Below are 21,525 nucleotides of genomic sequence, written 5' to 3'. Positions count from 1 at the left end.
AAAAATATAATATTTGTGTCAAAATTGTTTGTTTCGTTGGGTAACGAACGGGTTGGGTGAACGAAATGGGTAAGAGAGATGAGGGAAATTGGACCTAGTTGTTGACAAATGGACGGACCTCTTGAGTTCGTGTTGAAAAGTGGAAGGCTGGAATATCACGACTTCTCGAGTTATGGTGTTGGAGAGGGGGAGTCACCTGCAAAAAGGATTCCGACGCTCAAGTTAGAATCCGTACAGATGGCAATAAAAGTGAGGAAATTGTGACGTACTTCGGGGAGGGGTAGGACTCTCCCCCTATATACTCTGTACCTAGGGCGGGTCCCACAGGAGAAGACCCGCCTTCCAGGAAGTTTCCTTCCCCCCAGTTGTCAGGTAGGGATGTTCAGATCCAAACCGGTCCAAAAAAACTACGAAATCAGACCGATCCAAACCGAAAACCGAATTAAACCACTCTATTTTGGATTTTTTTGGATTTTGGATCGGTTTTATTACGGTTCGGTTTGGTTTGCGGTTCCACTCTACACAACCGAACCGAACCGAACTGCATATAATAATAATAATAATAATAATAATAATAATAATAATAATAATAATAATAATAATAATAATAATAATAATAATAATAATAATAATACTCTTACGGTAGCACACTAGCGCCGCTTCCCCAAATGTTTGAAACCCTAATCTAAAGAAAGAAACCCCTCTGCCCTCTCTCACTCTCTTAGTCTTCGTTCTTCACTCTCACCATCATAGCATCACTCACTCTCACCATCACAGCATCACTCACTCTTAGTCACTCTCACTGACACATGTCGACGCCGTCCGCCGCTCCTCTTCTGAATGATGCCCTTCGTCGCCTCCTCTTCTCAGTGACGCTGCTGCCGCCTCCTCTCCTCGGTGATGCTGCTGCCGCCTTCTCTCCTCGGTGGCGCCGCTGCCGCCTCTTCTTCAAGGTATATTTTTACTTGCTTTTGTTTATTTTGTTTTGTTCTGTTGTTTTAAGATTTTGTTTAATTTTAATTTTTACTTGTTAATCTGTGTTAAATTGTGTTAAATTGTTCAAGGTATATTTTTACTTGCTTTTGTTTATTTTGTTTTGTTCTGTTGTTTTAAGATTTTGTTTAATTTTAATTTTTACTTGTTAATTTGTGTTAAACTGTTCAAGGTATATTTTTACTTGCTTTTGTTTATTTTGTTTTGTTCTGTTGTTTTAAGATTTTGTTTAATTTTAATTTTTACTTGTTAATCTGTGTTAAACTGTGTTATTCTTGTTATTAGCACTGGAGGTAGAGTGCTTAATCAATATAGGAGCTCTCTTACTCCAAAAACTGTTGAAGCTTTGATTTGTGCACAAAATTAGTTTCGAGCCAATTCATTGCCAATTGACCTTGAGGAGTATTTTGAAGAATTTGAAAAACTTGATAAAGGTAATGTTCTTTAATATTATGTTTTATTTAATCTTCACATAGTGATTAACTTTACTATTTGATAATATGTTTAAATTACTAATATTTATTTTATTACATTTTATTGTAGAACTTGAGCCAATTCCTCAACTAATAGATGAAGAAGACTCTGGTGATGAATCTGATTAGTGATCAGTGCTTCAACTTTTAGTTTGGAGTTTTTTATGTTATGTTTTTATTAAAACTTTGCTATGTTATTTAATTTTGTGTTGTTGAGACTTGTTTAGTTGTTTTGATGCTGAAGAATTATTATTTTATCAAGACTTGTTGAATATGTTGGATTGTTGGACAATTGGACATGTCGGTTTATAATGTTTTATGAAATTTTTGTTTTATTATTATTATTTAGATTGTGTTTTATTATTATGATGGATTGTTGGACAGGTTATATAACTTTATAAATTAAGTTATTATTTTGTATTTAAAAAACCACAGATCCAAATCGATTGTAATCGGATCGGATCGGATCGGATTTCCAAAAAAAGTTCATCCAATCCAAACCGCACCGCACATAAGTTAAGCGTTCGGATCGGATGACTTTTTCCTTCAAAACCGAAGAAAACCGCACCGCGAACACCCCTATTGTCAGGTGCCTTGCTGGAGGGGTGGAGGTGTCGGGTCGGCCTCCTGGTTTGGGTACTACGTGCCTGTCGGGTCGGACGCCCGGGTCGGGGCATTGCGCCAGCTGGGTCAGACCAGAACAGTGCCCCCAACGTGCCAGCTATGGTGGCTAGCGCCGTTGTTGGCACGTTCTGATCTCCTTCAGCCATATCGTCGTTGGGTCAGTCGCTCGTGATTGGGGAGTGCCTTCTACGCGCGAGTGGGTTTCATCGTTTCGAAGGATTGTCATTCGTCGCCTCGTTCTTTGCGCCCGTAATTAAGTGCCATTATGACTGATTTGAAAGCTTGGGGAAAGGTCCATTTTACCCCTGACCTTCGCGCTTCTCCATGGCAGTTACTCTTTTATCTTTTGGTTTTCTTCTCTTTCCCTGGCGCTTCCCTTCTTAGTTTCCAAATCATTATTGCACTGCATCCTCCATCTCCCCTTGAGCTTTCTGGATTTCACTGTCTTGGTCTGCTTCCTATCCAACTGTGATTGCCTTCCTTCAAATTTTCCAATACTCCTTTGAAAGTAATCTTTCTGGTAAGCGCGTTTCTCTTACTGAACATTTTTTCTTTTTCCAGATTGGATGACTGCCACTATTTCTGCTTCTTGTGTGTTGTGTAGTGCCTAGGCTATTAATGCGTATTGTTTCATGCTGCCATTAGTTAGGTTATAGAGGGGGTTACCATTTAGATTTCTGGTATTTAGCCTTTATTTTGACTGTAGATAGGCTTGTTGTGGCACTTAGTGTTAGTTTCCTGCGTTTGTAGTATTAGTTCGGGTTTTTCCGGCTTTCCGACCTTGTAGTCTGACTTTGAGTGGTGCCCCCACTGTAGGTATGGCGCAACTTTCCCTTCCGAGGCTCTGTGTTGACAAATATGCCTGGGTCACCTCAGATGTGAAGGATACGCCTTCGCAAATAACCCTAGAGGAGCTCACGGAGTTCCTCCTTCGCAACTAACTGTGCAGGGGTGGTGACGAGGAGGGACGCTATGAGGTGTTCGTCCCTGCCAACCATGAGCGTATATGCCAGCTTAACCTTAACACCCCCGAATTGCCGACTGAATTTGGATGTATAAAGCGATGTTCACCGTCCTGGGGGTTCGCATCCCCTTCTATCCTTTTCAAATGGTGCTCCTTAATCGGTGTGACGTGGCTCCATCACAACTACACCCGAACAGTTGGGCCGCCATCCGGTGTTTTGAGATAGTATGCGAATACCTGGACCTGCCGACCTCTGTGGAGGTATTTCTATAGTTGTTTGTCTTGACCAACCCTTCCAAAAAAGGGAGGCACAAAAAAGGGTTTATGTCCTTCTGGGCTGCTCAGGAACGACGAATCTTCGGGACATTCGAAGATTTGTTTCACGGTTTCAAGGACAAGTTTTTTAAAGTCCGACCTGCCAAGGGACACCATCCTTTCTGGTTAACCTTAGAGGGGGAACGGCGGATTCTGACCTATTGGAGCTTCGGGGCCGGGTCCAATGCTTTCACGAAAGTAACCTATAAGGGTTTGACCCAGTGGGACAAGAACATTGATGATGTGTTGCTGGCCATTTTTAACAAGAATAACATCAACCCTCATCTTTTGATGGGTGATCGGGAGATGGGTAGGAGTTACATAGGTGAGTGGTCGGTTGGTTGTAGTGTTACCCTCCCCCCCTTTTTTTGAGCTAACGAGTTGTTGTGTGTTGCAGTGGACATGGCCGCCGAGCACACTAGTCTTGAAGACTTGATGGCCCAATTTCTCCCTGGCCACAGCGAGGATAGCTCTGCAACTCATTCTGCCGAGCACCCTGCCTCACCTACTCTCAAGGTGGAGTCGGCTCCACGCACCCCTCTGGGACCAACTGGTCCTGTCGAAAAGGATGTCCCGGGTAGTAGTGGTGTAGTTCCTCCTGAGATAGAGTCGGCCGGGGGGTCCCGACGTGGCGATAGTCGATAACCCTTGCAAGCAGAAACCGTCCTCCAGTCCTGAGGAGTCGTTGACTGTTATGGAGAAAAACTTTGATGCTTGGGGTTTTATTGACTCGCAGCTCATGCTCGGTACTGAGGAATTTTTCTATGGTGGGGACCTCGGCGCCCAGGCTCGATGGATCTACCGATGTATGCTAAGGGCTGCGACTATCGCTAGGAGAACCGAGCCTATCTTGACTCGGGCTGGGGCGTTGGACGGGAAGTACCGTCAATCGCTTCGGGAGGTTGATAACCTGAGGTTGGAGGTCGGGGTTTTTAAGGAGAAACTAGCTGACTCGGAGGGGAAGTTGAAGACCTCCGATGAGGCAATAGCTCGGCTTACGGAGCAGGAGATGAGCTTAGAGTCTCAGCTCAACACTGCCCGTGGTGAAACTGCCACAGCCCAGGCCAAAATCACTGCTTTGGAGGCCAAGCTTGAAGAGGCCGAGTGGTTGGTAAAGAGCGCCAAGGATGAGGTCGCCGGGCTTAAGGGAGAGGTTGCCGGCCTGAAGAAGAAAAACAAGGACACAATGAAGAAGGCAACGGAGGTGATCAATGGGACCGAGGAGGCGATTAAAGCCCAAGTCAAACTGCTTATCCCGACTTTGACACTTCTGCAATTGGAGCTTTCAAGACTATCCGGGATGGTCAAATTTTTGACATCCCGAAGAAGTGATGTACTTTTACTTGTATGTTATTTTGAACTGTGTAATGGTTATATGTAGATCTGTGGATCTTCGAACTCTTGTGTAATTTCCCCAACTCGTTTACCGTTTTGCTATTGGTAGTTGATAATTTGTCTATCGTTTTGGTAATTGGTGGCTTGTTTACCGTTTATTTGTTTACCGTTTTGTCTCGTCATTGATAATCGAGGAAGCCGGCTTGTGGCTTTGTATTAAAATTCGAATTTTGGCTTATCTTTGCAGCCGCGGCGTGATGTTAACGACTTCGCAGGCTCCCATGGTGATCAGTCCCGGGAAGCCGTAATCGCTGTAGATCGGTTAATTGGCAAGTCAAAATAGAAATAAAATTAGAAATAGAAATGGAATGAAGTGAAACAGTAGCATACTAAGTAATGACGAAAATTAAAGATTAACAATAATTCAACACAAGGCGATACAGGTGTTACTGAATCGGTGGGACGAGTGGTCGCCCTGGTCTCTAGGGGTAGAACCTTGTCAAGTTTGCCACGTTCCATGTTCAGGGTACCTCCTTCCCATCTAAGCGTTCCAGCTTGTATGCCCCGTTACCGACCACTTCTTTCACTCTGTATGGGCCTTCCCAATTAGCCGCCAGCTTCCCTTCCCCGGGGGTGGGTAGACCTATGTCATTGCGTCGTAGGACTAGGTCGTCTGGCTCAAAGCTCCTCCTTAGCACTCTGGCGTTGTAGCGAAGTGCTATTCTTTGATTCAGCGCCGTTTCCGACAAGTGTGTCATTTCCCTGGTTTCATCTACCAAGTCTTTTTCCACGGCCTCCTCTACTCCACCCAGGAGTAACCGTGGACTTGGCTCCCCGATCTCTACAGGGATCACTGCATCCACCCCGTAGGTAAGTCAGAAAGGAGTTTTTTTAGTGGAGGATTGAGGTGTTGTTCTATACGACCATAGGACCGACACTAGTTCGTCTGCCCACGCTCCCTTCTTCTGGTCGAGTCATTTTTTCAGGCCCTGGAGGATGACTTTGTTTACGGCTTTGACTTGGCCGTTGGTCTAGGGGTGTTCTACTAACGAGAACCTCTGTTTTATCCCCAGGCCCACGAGGAACTCCCTAAATTTCTTGTCCACAAACTGTGTCCCGTTGTCCGATATCATGGACTACGAGATTCCGAACTTGGAAATTACCTGTCTCCATACGAAGTTGCGGAAATTATCTGATGAAATACTAGCCAGTGGCTTTGCTTCAACCCACTTTGTGTAGTAATCAATGGCCACGATAAGGTATTTGACCTGTCCAGGGCCAACTGGGAAAGGTCCTAGGAGGTCAATCCCCCACTGGCTAAAAAGTCGGGAGGCCATTAGTAGACTAAGCTCAGATGCCGGGGTCTTGTGGAAGTTAGCATTTTCCTGACACTTCTTGCATCTATTGATGAATTCTTGGGAATCTGTCATCATCGAGGGCCAAAAGTACCCTGCTCTCACGAGCTTCCGGGCCAAAGCCTTTCCCCTGATGTGATGGCCGCAACAACCCTTGTGGACTTCCCTAAGGACGTAGTCCGTTTGGTCGGTTTGTAGGCACTTCAACAGGGATTGATTCAGTCCTCTCTTAAATAGCTGGCCTTACACTATTACATACTTGGCTGCCTCCCTTCTCAACGCCTTCGCCGCTTTCTAAGAAGTCAATGATTGGGTCGATCCATGAGGGATCGATGTCTGCTCGGGACGCGCACAAGGCGACTGTTGGCTCTTTCACTAAGCCCTGAATCAAGGAATGGTTTCCCGTTCCAGGCTTTGTACTGGCCAGGTTGGATAGGAGGTCAGCTTGTGTGTTCCTTTCCTTTGGGACATGCTGTACCACGACCTCTTCAAAGTCCTTGCTCAAACCCTTAACCTTTTCCAGGTATTTTTGTAGCAGAGGGTCCTTAGCTTGATACATTCTGTTGATCTGGGAGGTGACAACCTGAGAGTCGTTGTTCACCTTTACCCTTGTCACCCACACTTCTTTTGACAATAGCAGGCCGCCGATAAGGGCCTTGTATTCCGCCTGGTTATTGGAGATCGGAAACTCGAACTTGATGGATTGTTCGTATACCATCCCCGTCGGGCTCTCTAGAATTATCCCTCCTCCCCCAGATGTTTGGTTGGAGGCTCCGTCAACGTGGAGTTTCCACCGTGTGCCCGGGGATTCGTGAGGGTCTCCTGTGACCTCCACGAGGAAGTCGGCCATGGCCTGGGCCTTGATCGCATGTCTGGGCTCATACTGCAGGTTGTATTGAGATAGCTCGATTGCCCAGGTTTTTGCAAGATCTGACGTATCGCTTGATCTGTCCTGACGACAACGCGATGACCTTGGAAGTATTGTCATAGCCTTCTGGATGAGGTTAATAGTGCATATGCTAATTTTTCCAACTTACTGTATCTCAGCTCCACCCCCTTGTAGTGCCTTGCTAACAAAATATGCCGGTTGTTGGGTCTTTCCTTCTTCCCGTATCAAGACGGCCGCCAAGGCTTCGTCGGTTACAACCAGGTACAGACAGCGTCTCAGAGTCCTTGGGTTTGCCGAGAACTGGGGGTGCCGACAGTATTCTTTTGAAACGGTGGAATGCCTCTTCGCATGCTGGGGTCCATTCGAACGCTATTCCTTTTTTCATCAAGTTGAAGAACGGGAGGGCCTTAGCTGCTGATGCGCCGAGGAAGCGGGATAGGGCAGTAAGCCTTTCGGTTAACCTCTGTATGTCCTTGACGCATCTTAGGCTCTTCATTTGCAGAATTGCTTCGCACTTCTTAGGGTTGGCTTTCACTCCTCTCTGAGTTATCATGAATCCCAGGAACTTTCCGGCTTCCATGGCAAAGGCACACTTGAGAGGGTTAAGTCTCATGTTGTGTCGCCGGAGGGACGCGAAAATAGTCTCTAGGTCACTGATGAGGTCTTCCGACTGGGTGGTCTTCACCAGGATGTCGTCTACGTACACCTCTACCGACCTGCCAATAAGACTGCTAAAAACCTTATTCATCAGTCTTTGATAAGTAGCTCTTGCGTTTTTTAGTCCAAACGGCATCACCTTATAGCAGTACGTACTCCCTGGCATTATGAACGCCGTTTTTTCCTCGTCTGGCCGGTGCATCAGTATCTGATTATAGCCAGAGTATGCGTCCATGCAACTCAGAAACTGATACCCTGCAGCCGCGTCCACTAGAGCATCAATGTTAGGGCGGGAGAAGGAGTCCTTAGGGCATGCCTTGTTGAGTTTAGAGTAGTCTACACACATCCTTCACTTCCTATTGGCCTTCCTAACCAGGACTACGTTTGACAGCCAGGTCAAGTAGTCCAGTTCTCGGATGAACCCCGCTTCTAGCAAGCTGGCCGTTTGCCTGGCCACCTCGTCAGCTCTCTCCTGTGACATCTTTCTTCTTCTTTGTGCTACGGGCTTGGCCTCTGCCTTCACAACCAGGTGGTGTGACATTAATTGGGGGTCAATTCTCGGCATGTCAGTTGGGGTCCAGGCGAACAGATCGCCGTTTGCTCGTATCATCTCCACCAACGGCTCTTTCAAGTTGTGGGGGAGGTTTCTGTTCATAAAGGTGAACTTGTCTTCCGAGTTGCCAACCCTGAACTTCTCGAGGTCTCCTTCAGGCTCTGGTCTCGGCTTGTCGTCGACCCTAGCATCCAGATCAGCTAGGAACACGCCGGGTGCCTCCTTTAACTTCTTCCTTAGGGAGAGGCTAGCATTGTCGTGCGCGACCGCCATTTCTAGATCTCCCCTGATGGATCCCACCGACCCATCGTCAGCCACAAACTTCGTCATTAGTAGCTTGGTACATATTACCACTCTAAACTTGTTGATTGGTTTCCTTCCCAAGATAAGGTTGTAGGCCGTGGAGTCCTTTAGAACAACGAACTCCGCCATTAACGACCTCTTTCCTTGACCTCCTCCTATGGAGATCGATAGGGAAATTGTTCCATCAGGCTTGATAAATTTATCCCCCAAGCCGACCACGCCGTGCTGGTGGGTTTTCAGGTCGGCTTCTCAGAGGCCCAGAGCGTCAAACACATTTCCGAACATGATGTTTAAGTCGGCTCCGGTATCAACGAGGATTCGCCTGACCAAATCAGTTCCCACTCTTGCTGTGATTACCATGGGAGGGTTGTCCGATACGTCGTGGAACCATTGGTCCTCTGGTCTGAATGATATTGTCGGGACTCTCCTGGGGGAAGGCGCAGGACTAGACAATGACACGGCCAAGATTTTGGTGTCTTTCTTGTATGCCGACTTCGACCTTGGTGCAGCGTCTCTCCCAACTACGACGTTCACGATGGTGAGGCCGCGTTCACTGTGCTCTTTGGGCTCTTGCCTTGGTTTCACGACGCGGCCCCTATCATCGCCAAATCGGTCGCGATCTCGCCTCTTGGGTTCTCTTATGAGGTGAGAGAACTCCGCTAGCTTACCTTTTCGGATCGCCTGCTCCAGAGCGTCCTTCAGGTCAAAACAATCTTGGGTTTTATGGCCGTAACCCTTGTGGTAATCGCAGTAGAGGTTCTTGTTCCCTCCAGTTATATCCTTGAGCTGGCGAGGCTTCGACAAGATGTCTTTGTCGGCTATCTGCTGGTACACCTCGACGATCGGGGCCATCAATGGAGTGTAGTTAGTGAACTTCCCTACCCGGGAGAACGGCTTGAAGGTTTTAGCTGGCCTTCCGTCCTTGGAGCGCTCCTTAGGCCTTTCCCTGTTACTGGGCTGATGAGCAGGGTGATAGGTGGGCTGCCGTTTGTTGGCTGCCACGACTTGGCTGACCTCCTCTTTGTTTACGTACTCTCTAGCCATATTTTGGATTTCTTGCATTGTCCACACGGGCTTGGTGGTAAAGTGTTTTCTGAAGTCTTCATTCAACAGCCCGTTTGTCAGACACAAGCTGGCCACCGAGTCGGTCAGGCCGTCAATCTCCAGGCATTCATCATTGAACCTGTCCAGATATTTCCTAGTCGGTTCCCCACTTCTTTACGTCACCCCTAGCAAGTTGATCGGGTGCTTAGCTTTGGCAATGTGCGTGGTAAACTGAGCCAGAAAAGCGCGAGTTATGTCAGCAAAGGTTGTCACGGAGCCTTGGGGGAGGGCGTTGAACCAACAGATTGCCGGTCTTGCCAAGGTCACGGGGAAGGCGCGGCATCTCACTTCATCACCCACACCTTTCAGATTCATCATGGCCTCAAAGGCTGTTAGATGTTCCTGAGGGTCTTGGGTTCCATCGTATCTCATGTGCGTTGGCTTATCGAAATATTTCGGTAGTCGGACCTCGAGAATAGTGTGATGAAAAGGGGTTGCCTCCATGATTACAGGGTGTCGCCGCCTCCTTGGTCTTTCTCTGCTATCTTCTCGCTCGGTATGCCTCGCTGGAGATCGAGTGTAGATTATGGGGTCTTGCCGTCTCCTCGGCACCTCCCTACTTTTCCCTTGGCTTTCTGGATCGGACCGGGGTGTCGGTGTGCGCCTGGAGCGGTCTCTTCGGGGGCTTCTTCCTCTGGTTTCCCCCTCCTTTGAGGAGACTGGGAACGAGGTGGCCTCGGGGTGGGCTGGTAGCGCTCCCTGTTCGCTAGCTCCCGCTCCAGGTTCTGCACCCTGTGGCGCAGCTCCTGCATTATTCTAGTGTTGTCGATCCCCGTTCCTCCGAAGGGACGCCTTTCCTGGGAACGAGAGGGAGGCTCATCTCGCCGAGGGGGAGATCTTGTGCATTCGCGGGAGGAAGCCAAAGAGGCTTCCCTACTGGTTCGGTGAACCAGTTCCTCCACACGTGGCTCGCCTCCATCCTCTCCTTCCACAGGACCCAACAGAAAATTCATTCAGGCCAGAGTCCCCATAGACGGCGCCAATGTTCGTTTCGTCGGGTAACGAACGGGTCGGGTGAACGGAATGGGTAAGAGAGACGAGGGGAATCTGGATCCGATTGTTGATGAATGGACTGACCTCCTGAGTTCGTGCTGAAAAGTGGAAGGCTGGAATATCGCGACTTCCCGAGTTATGGTGTTGGAGAGGGGGAGCCACCATCAAAAAGGACTCCGACGCTCAAGTCAGAATCCGTACAGATGGCAGTAAAAGTGAGAAAATCGTGACGTACCTCAGAGAGGGATAGGACCCTCCCCTTATATACTCTGTACCTAGGGCGGGTCCCACAAGAGCAAACCCGCCTTCTAGAAAGTTTCCTTCCCCCCAGCTGTCAGGTGCCTTACTGGAGGGGTGGAAGTGTCGGGTCGACCTCCTGATTCGGATACTATGCGCCCGTCGGGTCGGACGCTCGGGTCGGGACATTGCGCTAACTGCGTCGGACCGGAACAAAAATAAAAAAAATTAAAAGACTTTTTAAACAGGTGACTAAATAAAGTAAATTATTAAAACTTGTCTATTATAGTGAATTTAGTGATATGTTTAACTTTCAAATATCTTCCTCCTATTATTTTTGTTGAATAATTATTTTAGATATCTGAAGTTGGATGTGTTGAGAATCAAGGATGAGACATGTGAAATATTTATATTATTAAATATAAAATTTGAATCTTGCTAAAATGTATTTTAAAGATATATTTTAAAAATATTATAAAAATATTTTAGCAAAAATTATTAAATACATAAAAAATTAATAAATTATTATTAAACTCATAAATTAGCTAAATCCATATAATTAAAGTAGATAACTAATTTAATAAGAAAATTGACTAAGCTTCATAATAACATAGATTAATTACCATATTTGGCAGTAAATACTCCAATTCCTAACAATTTTTCTTCAAACAAATTAGTTTTCTAACAAAAAGAATTTCATAAATTGTTATGTTAATCTTTTAGAATATTAAGAAAATTAATTCCTAATAAAATGAAAGAATAATTTAGTCTCTTTTTTAAAAATGTTTGGCAATTTAATTTCTCAACTATATTAATTTTTAGAAAAATAAAAAAGGCAATTTATAATATGTTTTTTTGGTCGCTCCATCTCTTTCTTGAGGGAAAAGAAAAAAATTCCAAGAAACTATCGGGTACCCGACCCGGACAAGATAAGACCCCCCATAAACCCTAAAACCCTACAAACTGAAACTGCACACCTTCCCCTGACTACTCATTACGAGACGGTATGCGTTTTTCTCTCAATTTTCTTTTCGATTCCTTTCTCTCTTGTCTTTTGATCTAACTCATTGTTGTTTTGCTTTTATGCCCGTTACATACTTGTACTTTTTCTCCATCTGAATCTGATTTTTTCTTTTTGTTATTTTAAAACCCTTTTTGATTGATGTAGTTCTATGTATTGGTTAATTTCTTAGCTAATTGGTGTTTGTGTGTTAGGGTAGATCAATATGAATAACATGAGGGTTCCAAATGTTCCTGGTGGAGGGCTTTCTGCTCTGCTCAAAGTTAGCATCTTTGGTGGTCTTGCTGTGTATGGAGCTGCAAACAGCTTGTACAATGTTGAGGGAGGGCACCGAGCTATCGTCTTCAATCGCATTGTTGGTGTCAAAGATAAGGTTTGTTTCATCTTCAATCACTGTTCAATTGAAATGTTTGTGATGTGTTTTGCAACTTGCAGCACTTGTTCCATTCTGAAAGGGTATTCTGTGGAAGTATTTTGTTATGAATTTCTGGCTTGATGTAAAGTTTTTGTTTTGGGAACATTGGGAATGAACTTGAAGCTGTTTTGCTTGTCTTTCATGTTTTATGTATCATCTCTAGAGTCATATAGGTTCAAGGAAAGATTACAACCTGGGTTTGATCTAGCAACATAGTATTTTACTATTTGTCGATGTTGAGCTGGGATAACAGGTCGATTCAGTTCATGATAAGTATAAATATTTGGCTCGGCTAGTCCTTAAATGCTTGCTTCTGAGTGAAGCACGGAATTGTTGGAACCCTGTCTCTCTTTACTGTATGCTTCTGTTCAGTTTTCATGTCACATTCAACCTTCTAGGGTTGAAGGTGAAAAGCCTTATGGTAGACTAACAGTCTTCTTGTGAAGCATGAGTCAAAAACAGTGTCAATGTGCTTCTGTATATCTGAATCAGTGTATTTAAAAGTCCTGCATATGGTAAACTGGTTGTTATGTATCAACAAACTATGCTTGTCTGTAGGTCTATCCTGAAGGAACACATTTTATGATTCCTTGGTTCGAGAGGCCTGTGATCTATGATGTCCGTGCACGACCTCATTTAGTGGAGAGTACATCAGGAAGTCGTGATCTCCAAATGGTAAGTCTTTTCCTTTGCCCTCCTTATTTGGTGTTTCATGAACATGATCCTGCAGTGTGCTTGAATATAGATGTGGTTGTAATTAACCCTGTTTTGCCCTTTTCACATGGTACACTTTGCTCAGATTCCTTTTTTTTGAACTAATTAAGTTCTTACTTCATTAGTTTATGCCTTAATGGAGGGTTCTTTTATTTTCCCCTCCAAGGCCTCCCTATATTTTGTGTAGCATACTCCACAATTTTTTGTACTTTGTGTTCCTTGTTTCATGCATATTTATCTTCCTTTTTTCGCCAGGTGAGAATTGGACTTAGGGTCCTTACCCGTCCTCTACCAAGTCATTTACCAACAATTTACCGAACCCTGGGTGAGAATTATAACGAGAGGGTCTTGCCTTCTATTATACATGAAACTCTGAAAGCTGTGGTTGCACAGTACAATGCCAGTCAGCTCATTACTCAGAGAGAGGTGAGTATTTGTACACATTCTCTTCTCTTTTCTGATTTATATCTGATGCACTGATTGTTAGTTATATGATCTTCACTTCTCAGTTGCAATTTGTATTCTCGGGAATTAAGTAAAGTAAATTTACTTTTGATTTAATACCAAAGTGATAGTACTATCTGATTATTAATAAAACATACTATTTTACAGAATGTCAGTAGAGAAATAAGGAAGATCTTGACTGAAAGGGCCTCCCATTTCAATATTGCATTGGATGATGTGTCAATCACAAGCTTGACATTCGGTAAGGAATTTACAGCTGCAATTGAAGCTAAGCAGGTTGCTGCTCAAGAAGCTGAGAGGGCTAAGTTTGTGGTAGAAAAAGCTGAACAGGACAAAAGAAGTGCTGTTATTAGAGCACAGGTAAAATAGTTGGCGCAATCTTATGTTGGGACTGTTCTTACTTAGTATAATAGTTGGCTTCCATGCTTTAGTATTTCTGAATTGCCAGTTATTATACGGCTATACCAAACCATACAAAGTCTGAATATCATGAAAATTAAACAACAGAGAAGTAGTCCTTTTCAACTTGATTCTTAGTCCTTTTTAACTTGATTCTTTTGTACATTTTAAAGGCTTATTTTATTTTTTCCTTAAACAGGGAGAAGCCAAGAGTGCACAATTGATTGGTCAAGCTATTGCCAATAATCCTGCATTTATCACCTTGAGGAAAATTGAAGCTGCAAGGGAAATCGCTCATACAATTTCAAATGCTGCTAACAAGGTTTACTTGAATTCAGATGACCTCTTGCTGAATCTTCAAGAGATGAATTTGGAGCCAGCGGGGAAGAGATAGTTGTGAGGTTGAGTTCACTTTTTCTCGTCTATCCTTTTTTCTTTGCGGCTTCATTAAACCAAGCTGTTAGGGGAAAAAATTGTGATCATAAAGTGTACCATGTGAAACAAAGGATGTTCTCTCAGGTTTTCAGTACCTGTATTCTTGAACTGTCTCTATCTTGTGTTGGATGTCAAGGAATTACTTTTTGTTTATTGTGGGATAATGATTATGCTGTTACTTGGTAATTGGCATGGTCCTGTGTTTGACATTTGCCTTTTGACCAGAGTGGTTGGCTTTATATTTAGGATGCTTATTGAGGCTAAAACTACAAGTACCAATAATTGGTTTCATCTACACCATTGAGATAGTAATAGTTAGTTGCCTAATCCTCAATTGTGGTAATATAGAGAATGGTGCAAAGTATTCTGTAATAAGTAATCTAGTTTCGGCATTCATTTCTCTTAATTTTGCATGCTTATTTGACATTCTTTTTTGGGAGGGACAATTATACATATTTCTGTCAAATCAAATCCTGCTATTAAGGTAATTCCGAATTTTGTTTTTCTTAAAATATTTTATATTCGAGTTAACTACGAAGGGAATTAGTAAGTCAAACACTTATACTGGGTTAAATTCAGTTCCAGTCAAATTTAGTTAGAGCGTGCTTACTTTAAATAGTTAATAGAAGACAAAATAGAGTAATATCAAAAGTATTTATTTAAAATCAGAAATTGCTTCATAAATACAGTGAATAATTATCTCAAAGAAAATTGAGTGCAAGGAGTTCATTCTTTGTTAACTATATCATCGTGTGAAATTAAATAATTGGGCGAGTTTCACCAAATCTGTTAGGAACAGTAATGCACAAGAAAATAATAGGAAATTTGATTGGAGTCCAATCAATGGTTTAACAAAAGCAAACGGTAGATGAATGAATGGATAAAGAAGAATGAGCAGTGAGATGGTTGAGATGTTCTTCTGGAGCGAAAGCAGCAGTAACCCTAATTCGATTCAATTTCTGCAAAACCAATCCAATAATAATAATCTGGTACTCCTTTCTGGCCCTCCTTCAAGTGGGAAAACCTCTTTGATTTTCCAGTTTGCATTCAACGTCGCATTACACTCTTCCAATTCAAATGTCATCTTCATTTGCAACGGCCACAGGTTCGATTCCAAACCCCCTTTTCTCTCTCAGGTAAACTACTCACAACTAACAACTACCAACTCTCTTTAATTTGAAACCCAAATCCACCTCCTTCATGCATTCTTTTTCTTGAATTTCAGGGCATTGATTCATCTTCTGATGTCTTCCACCGTATTCAAATGAAGTATGTGAATGATGATCAGGACATCAGGAACTTCTTTGCTGCCTTCCACCTGTTTGATACTTTGCCTGCTGCTCTTGTTATCGACGATTTCGGACATTTCTTTGACAACAAGTAAAGCTCCCTCTTTCTCTTTCATGTTTCCCATGCACAATGCCCTATGGATTTAATTTCTATGGATTTGACCTTAAAAACATGTTTTATGCATACATCCAATCATGTATTACCGCGATAACGAAAGTGTTCAACACGAAGATGTTAATAGCCAAAAACTATTAGGTAGCATTTGGTGGAGAGACAGAGACGGAAAGATCGAGACGGAGAGACAAAGACTAAGAGACAGAGATTAAAATAAATCTCAGTATTCTGTTTGGTGTAAAGTGGGAGATAGAAATTGAAACAAGAATAAAACTCTAATTTAATTTGTACAAAGGGTAAAATTGGAATTAATTAATTGAAATGAGGATATTTTAGGTATAAAATGTTATTAAAGTTTCAGTCTTCATCCCTAAAAATTTTAGGGACAGAGACAAAAATTTTAGTATCAGTCTCTGAATCAACAAACATGATACTGAGTCTCAGTCTCCCAATCTCTGTTTCAATACCTCAAAACAAACGCTACCTTAGATAACTTGATAGTTGATATGTTTGACTAAACTACTTAACATAATACTTGTCGAATCTTAAGAGTCACACGAACGCAAACATCTGAATCGACAATGTCTATTTGGTGTACTGTGTAACAAATTTAGTAACTGATATAGTTAATATTTTCCATTATTTTGGTTTGGTTTTAAATTATGTGAAGGAGTTGCCAACAGCGTTATTCTAATCCTCGAGGAAGAGAATTAGCAATGGTCAAGACTCTAGCCTTATGCCACAATGCAATCACTTATGCAAAGTAAGTATTGTTATTAGTATATGCTGCCATCACTATAATGTTGTTGGAACAGCAGGGAATGTTACAACTGAATAGAATAAGGTTGTTTTTTCATTTTGACAATTGAACAAGGAGTAACAAGATATGGATGAATGATATGCTTCTTTTTCTTCTGGCAGTCAAAAAAGTTCTTGCAAGCTTGTCCTATCTGATACTCTTACACACCATGGTGATTCCCCAAGGTTTCAATTCATCTACAACAAATGGGTACACACCACTTTTACCATTAAAGGTTGTTGGTTATCCATTACTCCCTTACCTACATTTAGATTCCATATCATTGTTTTTTTTTAAATGTCATCTTTCTTTTCATGTGTGTTTATCAGCTGATACACGAGTGTACTAACTAGTTGTCATTGGTATTTTTAATTATTTGTTATTTGGTGTTGCAGAAGGGGATGTATGTGGATCATTTATTCTGAAAGAGAAGAATAGCAACACAGGTAAGAATAAAGCTGCAAAATATTCCATAGCTCTTCAGTATCTGGCCTTAGATGAAATTGTAGAAGATCAAATAGAATAGCACATAGGTTACGTTATTCGTATTCATTTTTGTTTAAAAATTATTAAATGGATTGTAGGATCATATGAGATGGGTCTTATACCCATTCAACAGTTAAAAAAAATGTTAACTGTGTGTACGAGATAAAATGAGTATATTTTTCCAAGTAATAAATTTACCTGTTCAACAGTTACAAGTGATTGATGAGCTATGCTGTGTCAATACAGTTATGTCTATAATTCGTTACACTGAACTTGGATATCCTGCATGTTCAATGAAACCCTGTGAGTGTGAAACTCTGTTTTCAAATATTGGTACCTTAAAAGGGGACCTCTGCTTCTAAATTATGAATTAAAATGCTATTATTGTGTTTCTGAAATGTGACACTTGGTAAAAGAAACAACAATAGTAGGTGTTTAAGCAGTACTTATCAGATTAGCAATTTTGATTAATTCTTCAATTTGATCAACAGAATTTCTACGAAAATCTTAGGATTTGCTAAGAGTGTGCTACACTGCCCAGATTTTAGTTACTAGAGAGTTTTCAGACACAATTGGCAAGTGACAACTTTAGGTCAACCTGTTTTAATGTCTCCGTTGGATTTCTTATTTCTCAAACTCAGGGGCCATGCTAAGAATGAACTAATTAATATGGGTTTTGCAGCTCAATAATTTTTGGGCACTTATTAAGATTTCTAAAGTGAAAATTAAAATAATACAAACCAACTTAGGTTGATCGAGTAAATAGCTTGCTCGTTTGGTTAAGCAAGTGTCAGAAGTTTGAATCCTGCTTTGTACATATAATAATTCATTGGCTAACGACAAACCCTTAAAAATATTAGTGTAATGAAAATATTTAGTTTGAAACATGTGATTAGACTAGATGCTTTAAATCTAATCTTAGGGTTCCACACTAAGTAAGTAGTACATTTAGTTTGAACAAGCTAGGCTGAACTATAGGGCAGGTAAAGTGATTAGCATTTAGCAGCATCTATAAAGAAAGATTAGCTTCTTGTAGAACCCTGCATAGATAGGTATTCCCCTAGTGCTAGTGTTTTTATTGTTTTACTTTTAAAAAATTATGTGGTTGAAATTTGAAGGTAGTGACACTAGAGTAGAACTGGTGGCAAGTGGCAATTACTAATAATATATGTTGGGCCATTGGAATCATATTTATGTTCATAGCTCCGTCATGTCTATGATTTTGATGATCAGCATTCAGCAGCAGTGGCACCACTGCATTCAATACCCTAATATTTTGGTTTGTGTAAGTGTCAATTTCAATTCAATGAGTGTAATTTTGGTATCCATCTTTCTTGGGAATAAATCAGCTACTGTTTGACAATTGTATGAGCCGTTCTTAGGAAGGAAATTGAATAATGTCTATAAGCTAATCATATTTCTACCTCTCCCATTTCTAATGAAACATATAGCTTATTACTAGCTACTTTCAAGTTTTGACAAAATCCATTATTGGCGGTTGGTTTATACCAATAATTTAAACATTTAAGTAACAAGATTTTGGGCAACACAATGTATCTTATTTATTTATTGGTATTATGTAGTTGTATCATATTTTTAAGAATAAAAATGTTATCTTCGCATAAAAATCAATTACTAAATCAGTTACTATATATTTATATATATTTAAATATATTAATTTATATATTTTTTAACTAAATAATTAACTGTTAAAATAATTAAATCTTCCATTGTAATATAATTAAACCTGTAATGATAAATAATCAAACTTATTTATCATAGTATAATAATTTTTTTTATAAAATATCAAATATGTATTATATATATAATAACTGATTAGTTGTTAATTTTTAGTGTATTTGTAATATGATTGTTTTAAGAATGTATTTTGGTATATTATTAGACTATCAAAAATTCTAGATTAAATTATTCTATTAGTTTTTATAGTTTTTTTTTGTAATTAAGTTTATATATTTTTAAAAAAAAATTAATTAGATTTTTATACTAATTTTGAATTTGTAATTATATCTTTTTTAATAGTAAATGTTATAATTCATCTTACACTATTATTAAACATGTTTCAAAATATTTAAACGTTTTGGGAACAGCAATAATATGATTATAAATTTAAAATTAATATAAATACTCAATTAAAAATTTTAAGGTATAAAAATTCAATTTCAAAATTATTAAAATGATAGGAAGTAATTTAACCTAAAATCTAAGGATGCACAAATATTATGACATGGACAATATAGTAACATAATTGTTTTCAATGAAGCTTTTGTGTGACTGAATCACTTGTAAAAGCATATAAATTTGCTTGGAATTGGAAGAAGCAATGGAAGAATCTAACAGATGGCAAACCCCATTTTTCTGATATTCCATCAAATAGGTGACTCATCTTGTCCTCTACATGTCACAATCTCAACCTCCTAAGTGTCAATCAAGAAAAAAAAAAAACGGACATTGTTGCCAAACTCAACCTACCCTAGTAAGTAGTAACCCAAAATTTTTCCTTCTAACTAGTCATCTAGTTTAGTTTACTTAACAAACGTTTGCAGAAGATGACAACATGCGAATTTTAATTTGCTGTCTTTTTCGAGGTTCTTCTACTTTATCAGAGGATAAATTAAAACTAATCTTCATATACACTATTCAGAAGATTATTTAAAAAAAAAAAAAAAAAAACAAAAAATTGATCATTATTACATTATATGGAGTACAGTACCAACTCGGTCCCTGTGCATTTCCCAAAATGACAAGACGACCCTTAACCAAAAACACGTTTCATTACGGTCCCTGACCCTGTACTCCGTCTGCCAACCTGGTCTTTCTGTCAGTTTTCTGGCGAAAACTCGACGAAATTGCTGACGTGTCAGGTTAAAAAAATGGACAGGGACCTAGTTGTCTCTAAATTTAAATTGGTTAGGGGTTTATTTGTCCTTATTATTCTTTAAACAATATTTTTAATTATATTTTTATTCATTATATTAATAATCTTTTTTTAATAAAGAAGTACAAACTAATTAATAAATTATTTAAATTTAAAAATATCATTTATTATGAAACCAAATAAATAATTTTTAAATATATAAATAATAAACATTAAAATTCAGTTAATATATTAATAATAAGGGTAAAGTATATTTTTTGTCCCTGAAGTTTGATAAAAGTTTCAAAAATACTCCTAAGTTTTATTTTGTTTCAATTTTGTCCCAAAAGTTTTCGATTTGCATCAAATATACCCCTGACGGCTAATTTTTCAAAAAATTTAAGACCAATTCAACAACAATTTCATAAGAACAACCCTCAACACAAACAAATCAAGCATAATTTTCATGCATTATTGTTAGATTGGTTTTAAATTTTTTAAAAATTTAGCCGTCGAGGGTATATTTGATGCAAATCGAAAACTTCTGGGACAAAATTGAAATAAAATAAAATTTAGGGGTATTTTTAAAATTTTTGCCAAACTTTAGGGACAAAAAGTATACTTTACCCTAATAATAATAATCCTATGATATACTATTAGTATTATAACTAATGAACACATTATTTGATATATAGTAAATTTTTTTTTTAGAAGTAACAAATTTAATTTTTTATCTCTTTAAACTAAATTAATAATTCTATTATGTTTTATTTCATTTAGTATTAGTAGCCTACTCATAGTGTATTTTAGTGTAAAGATATCAAATAGAATTATTAATTTAGTTTAAAGAGATAAAATTAAATTTGTTATTAGTCAAAAAAAATTTACTATATATTAAATAATGTGTTCATTAGTTTTCACTTTATTGTAAAAATTAGCTAGATCATAATACTAATAGTATATCATAGGGTTATTATTATTAATGTATTAACTGAATTTTAATGTTTATTATTTATATATTTAAAAATTATTTATTTGGTTTCATAATAAATGATATTTTTAAATTTGAATAATTTATTAATTATTTTGTATTTATTTATTAAAAAAAGAATATTAATATAATGAATAAAAAAAATTAAAAAATATTGTTTAAAGAATAATACGGACAAATAAACCCCTAACCAATTTAAATTTAGAGACAAATAGGTCCCTGTCCATTTTTTAACCTGACACGTCAGCAATTTCCGTCGAGTTTTCGCCGGAAAACTGACAGAAGGACCGGGTTGGCAGACGGAGTTCAGGGTCAGGGACCGTAATGGAACGTGTTTTTGGTTAAGGATCGTCTTGACATTTTGGGAAATGAACAGGGACCGGGTTGGTACTTTATTCCATTATATGATCAAGCTTTTAATGACCAAATTCAAATTTACTTAATATTTTAGTTAAGTTTTATTAGCATTTAATAATTTTTTAGAATAGATAAATAGATCATTTAATAAAGTTTAATTGTATGTATTATCAAATGAAATACATTTCATTACCATAAAAAAAGTTTAGAAATATTCAATTATATATTAAAAGTATTTAATCCGAATTCTTCAAAATCTTATATACTCCATACTATTCTAAGATTAAATAATAGAATGAGGCTATTTTAAGATTCAAACTTGAAAGTATGTCAAAACTGATTTCATTAGTAATTTTTTTGGTGTCTTTT

The 21,525-nt window shown here is 39.5% G+C and overlaps 3 protein-coding genes across 4 annotated transcripts; 2 read left to right on the top strand and 1 right to left on the bottom strand.

Annotated features, from left to right (window-relative positions):
• Positions 1-5,840: 5,840 nt before the first annotated feature.
• Positions 5,841-7,047, bottom strand: LOC140177447 (uncharacterized). The gene is made up of 2 exons (XM_072210553.1): positions 6,319-7,047; positions 5,841-6,260 (listed from the first exon to the last, which is right to left on the bottom strand). The coding sequence occupies exons 1-2, from the start codon at positions 7,045-7,047 to the stop codon at positions 5,841-5,843; spliced, it is 1,149 nt and encodes a 382-aa protein (XP_072066654.1).
• A 4,624-nt stretch (positions 7,048-11,671) lies between these two features.
• On the top strand, positions 11,672-14,650 carry LOC112737258 (prohibitin-1, mitochondrial). 2 transcript variants are annotated; one of them, XM_025787066.3, is made up of 6 exons: positions 11,672-11,799; positions 12,016-12,189; positions 12,790-12,906; positions 13,201-13,371; positions 13,558-13,770; positions 14,009-14,650. In XM_025787066.3, the coding sequence occupies exons 2-6, from the start codon at positions 12,022-12,024 to the stop codon at positions 14,201-14,203; spliced, it is 864 nt and encodes a 287-aa protein (XP_025642851.1). In that variant the 5' UTR covers positions 11,672-11,799; positions 12,016-12,021; the 3' UTR covers positions 14,204-14,650. The 2 variants fall into 2 exon arrangements, with proteins under 2 accessions (XP_025642851.1, XP_025642850.1); XM_025787065.3 differs by having other exon boundaries at positions 11,682-11,799; positions 12,011-12,189.
• A 261-nt stretch (positions 14,651-14,911) lies between these two features.
• Positions 14,912-17,152, top strand: LOC112737259 (uncharacterized). Its single transcript, XM_025787067.3, has 5 exons — positions 14,912-15,380; positions 15,470-15,624; positions 16,319-16,411; positions 16,570-16,682; positions 16,843-17,152. Exons 1-5 carry the CDS (start codon positions 15,135-15,137, stop codon positions 16,971-16,973), a joined length of 738 nt encoding a protein of 245 aa, XP_025642852.1. The 5' UTR covers positions 14,912-15,134; the 3' UTR covers positions 16,974-17,152.
• The last annotated feature ends 4,373 nt before the right edge of the window (positions 17,153-21,525 follow it).

This window comes from Arachis hypogaea, chromosome 13, assembly GCF_003086295.3.
Source record: "Arachis hypogaea cultivar Tifrunner chromosome 13, arahy.Tifrunner.gnm2.J5K5, whole genome shotgun sequence".
Classification (NCBI taxonomy): Eukaryota; Viridiplantae; Streptophyta; class Magnoliopsida; order Fabales; family Fabaceae; genus Arachis; species Arachis hypogaea.
Note: the sequence above shows the minus strand (reverse complement) of the source record. Positions and strands in the feature narration are given on the sequence as shown.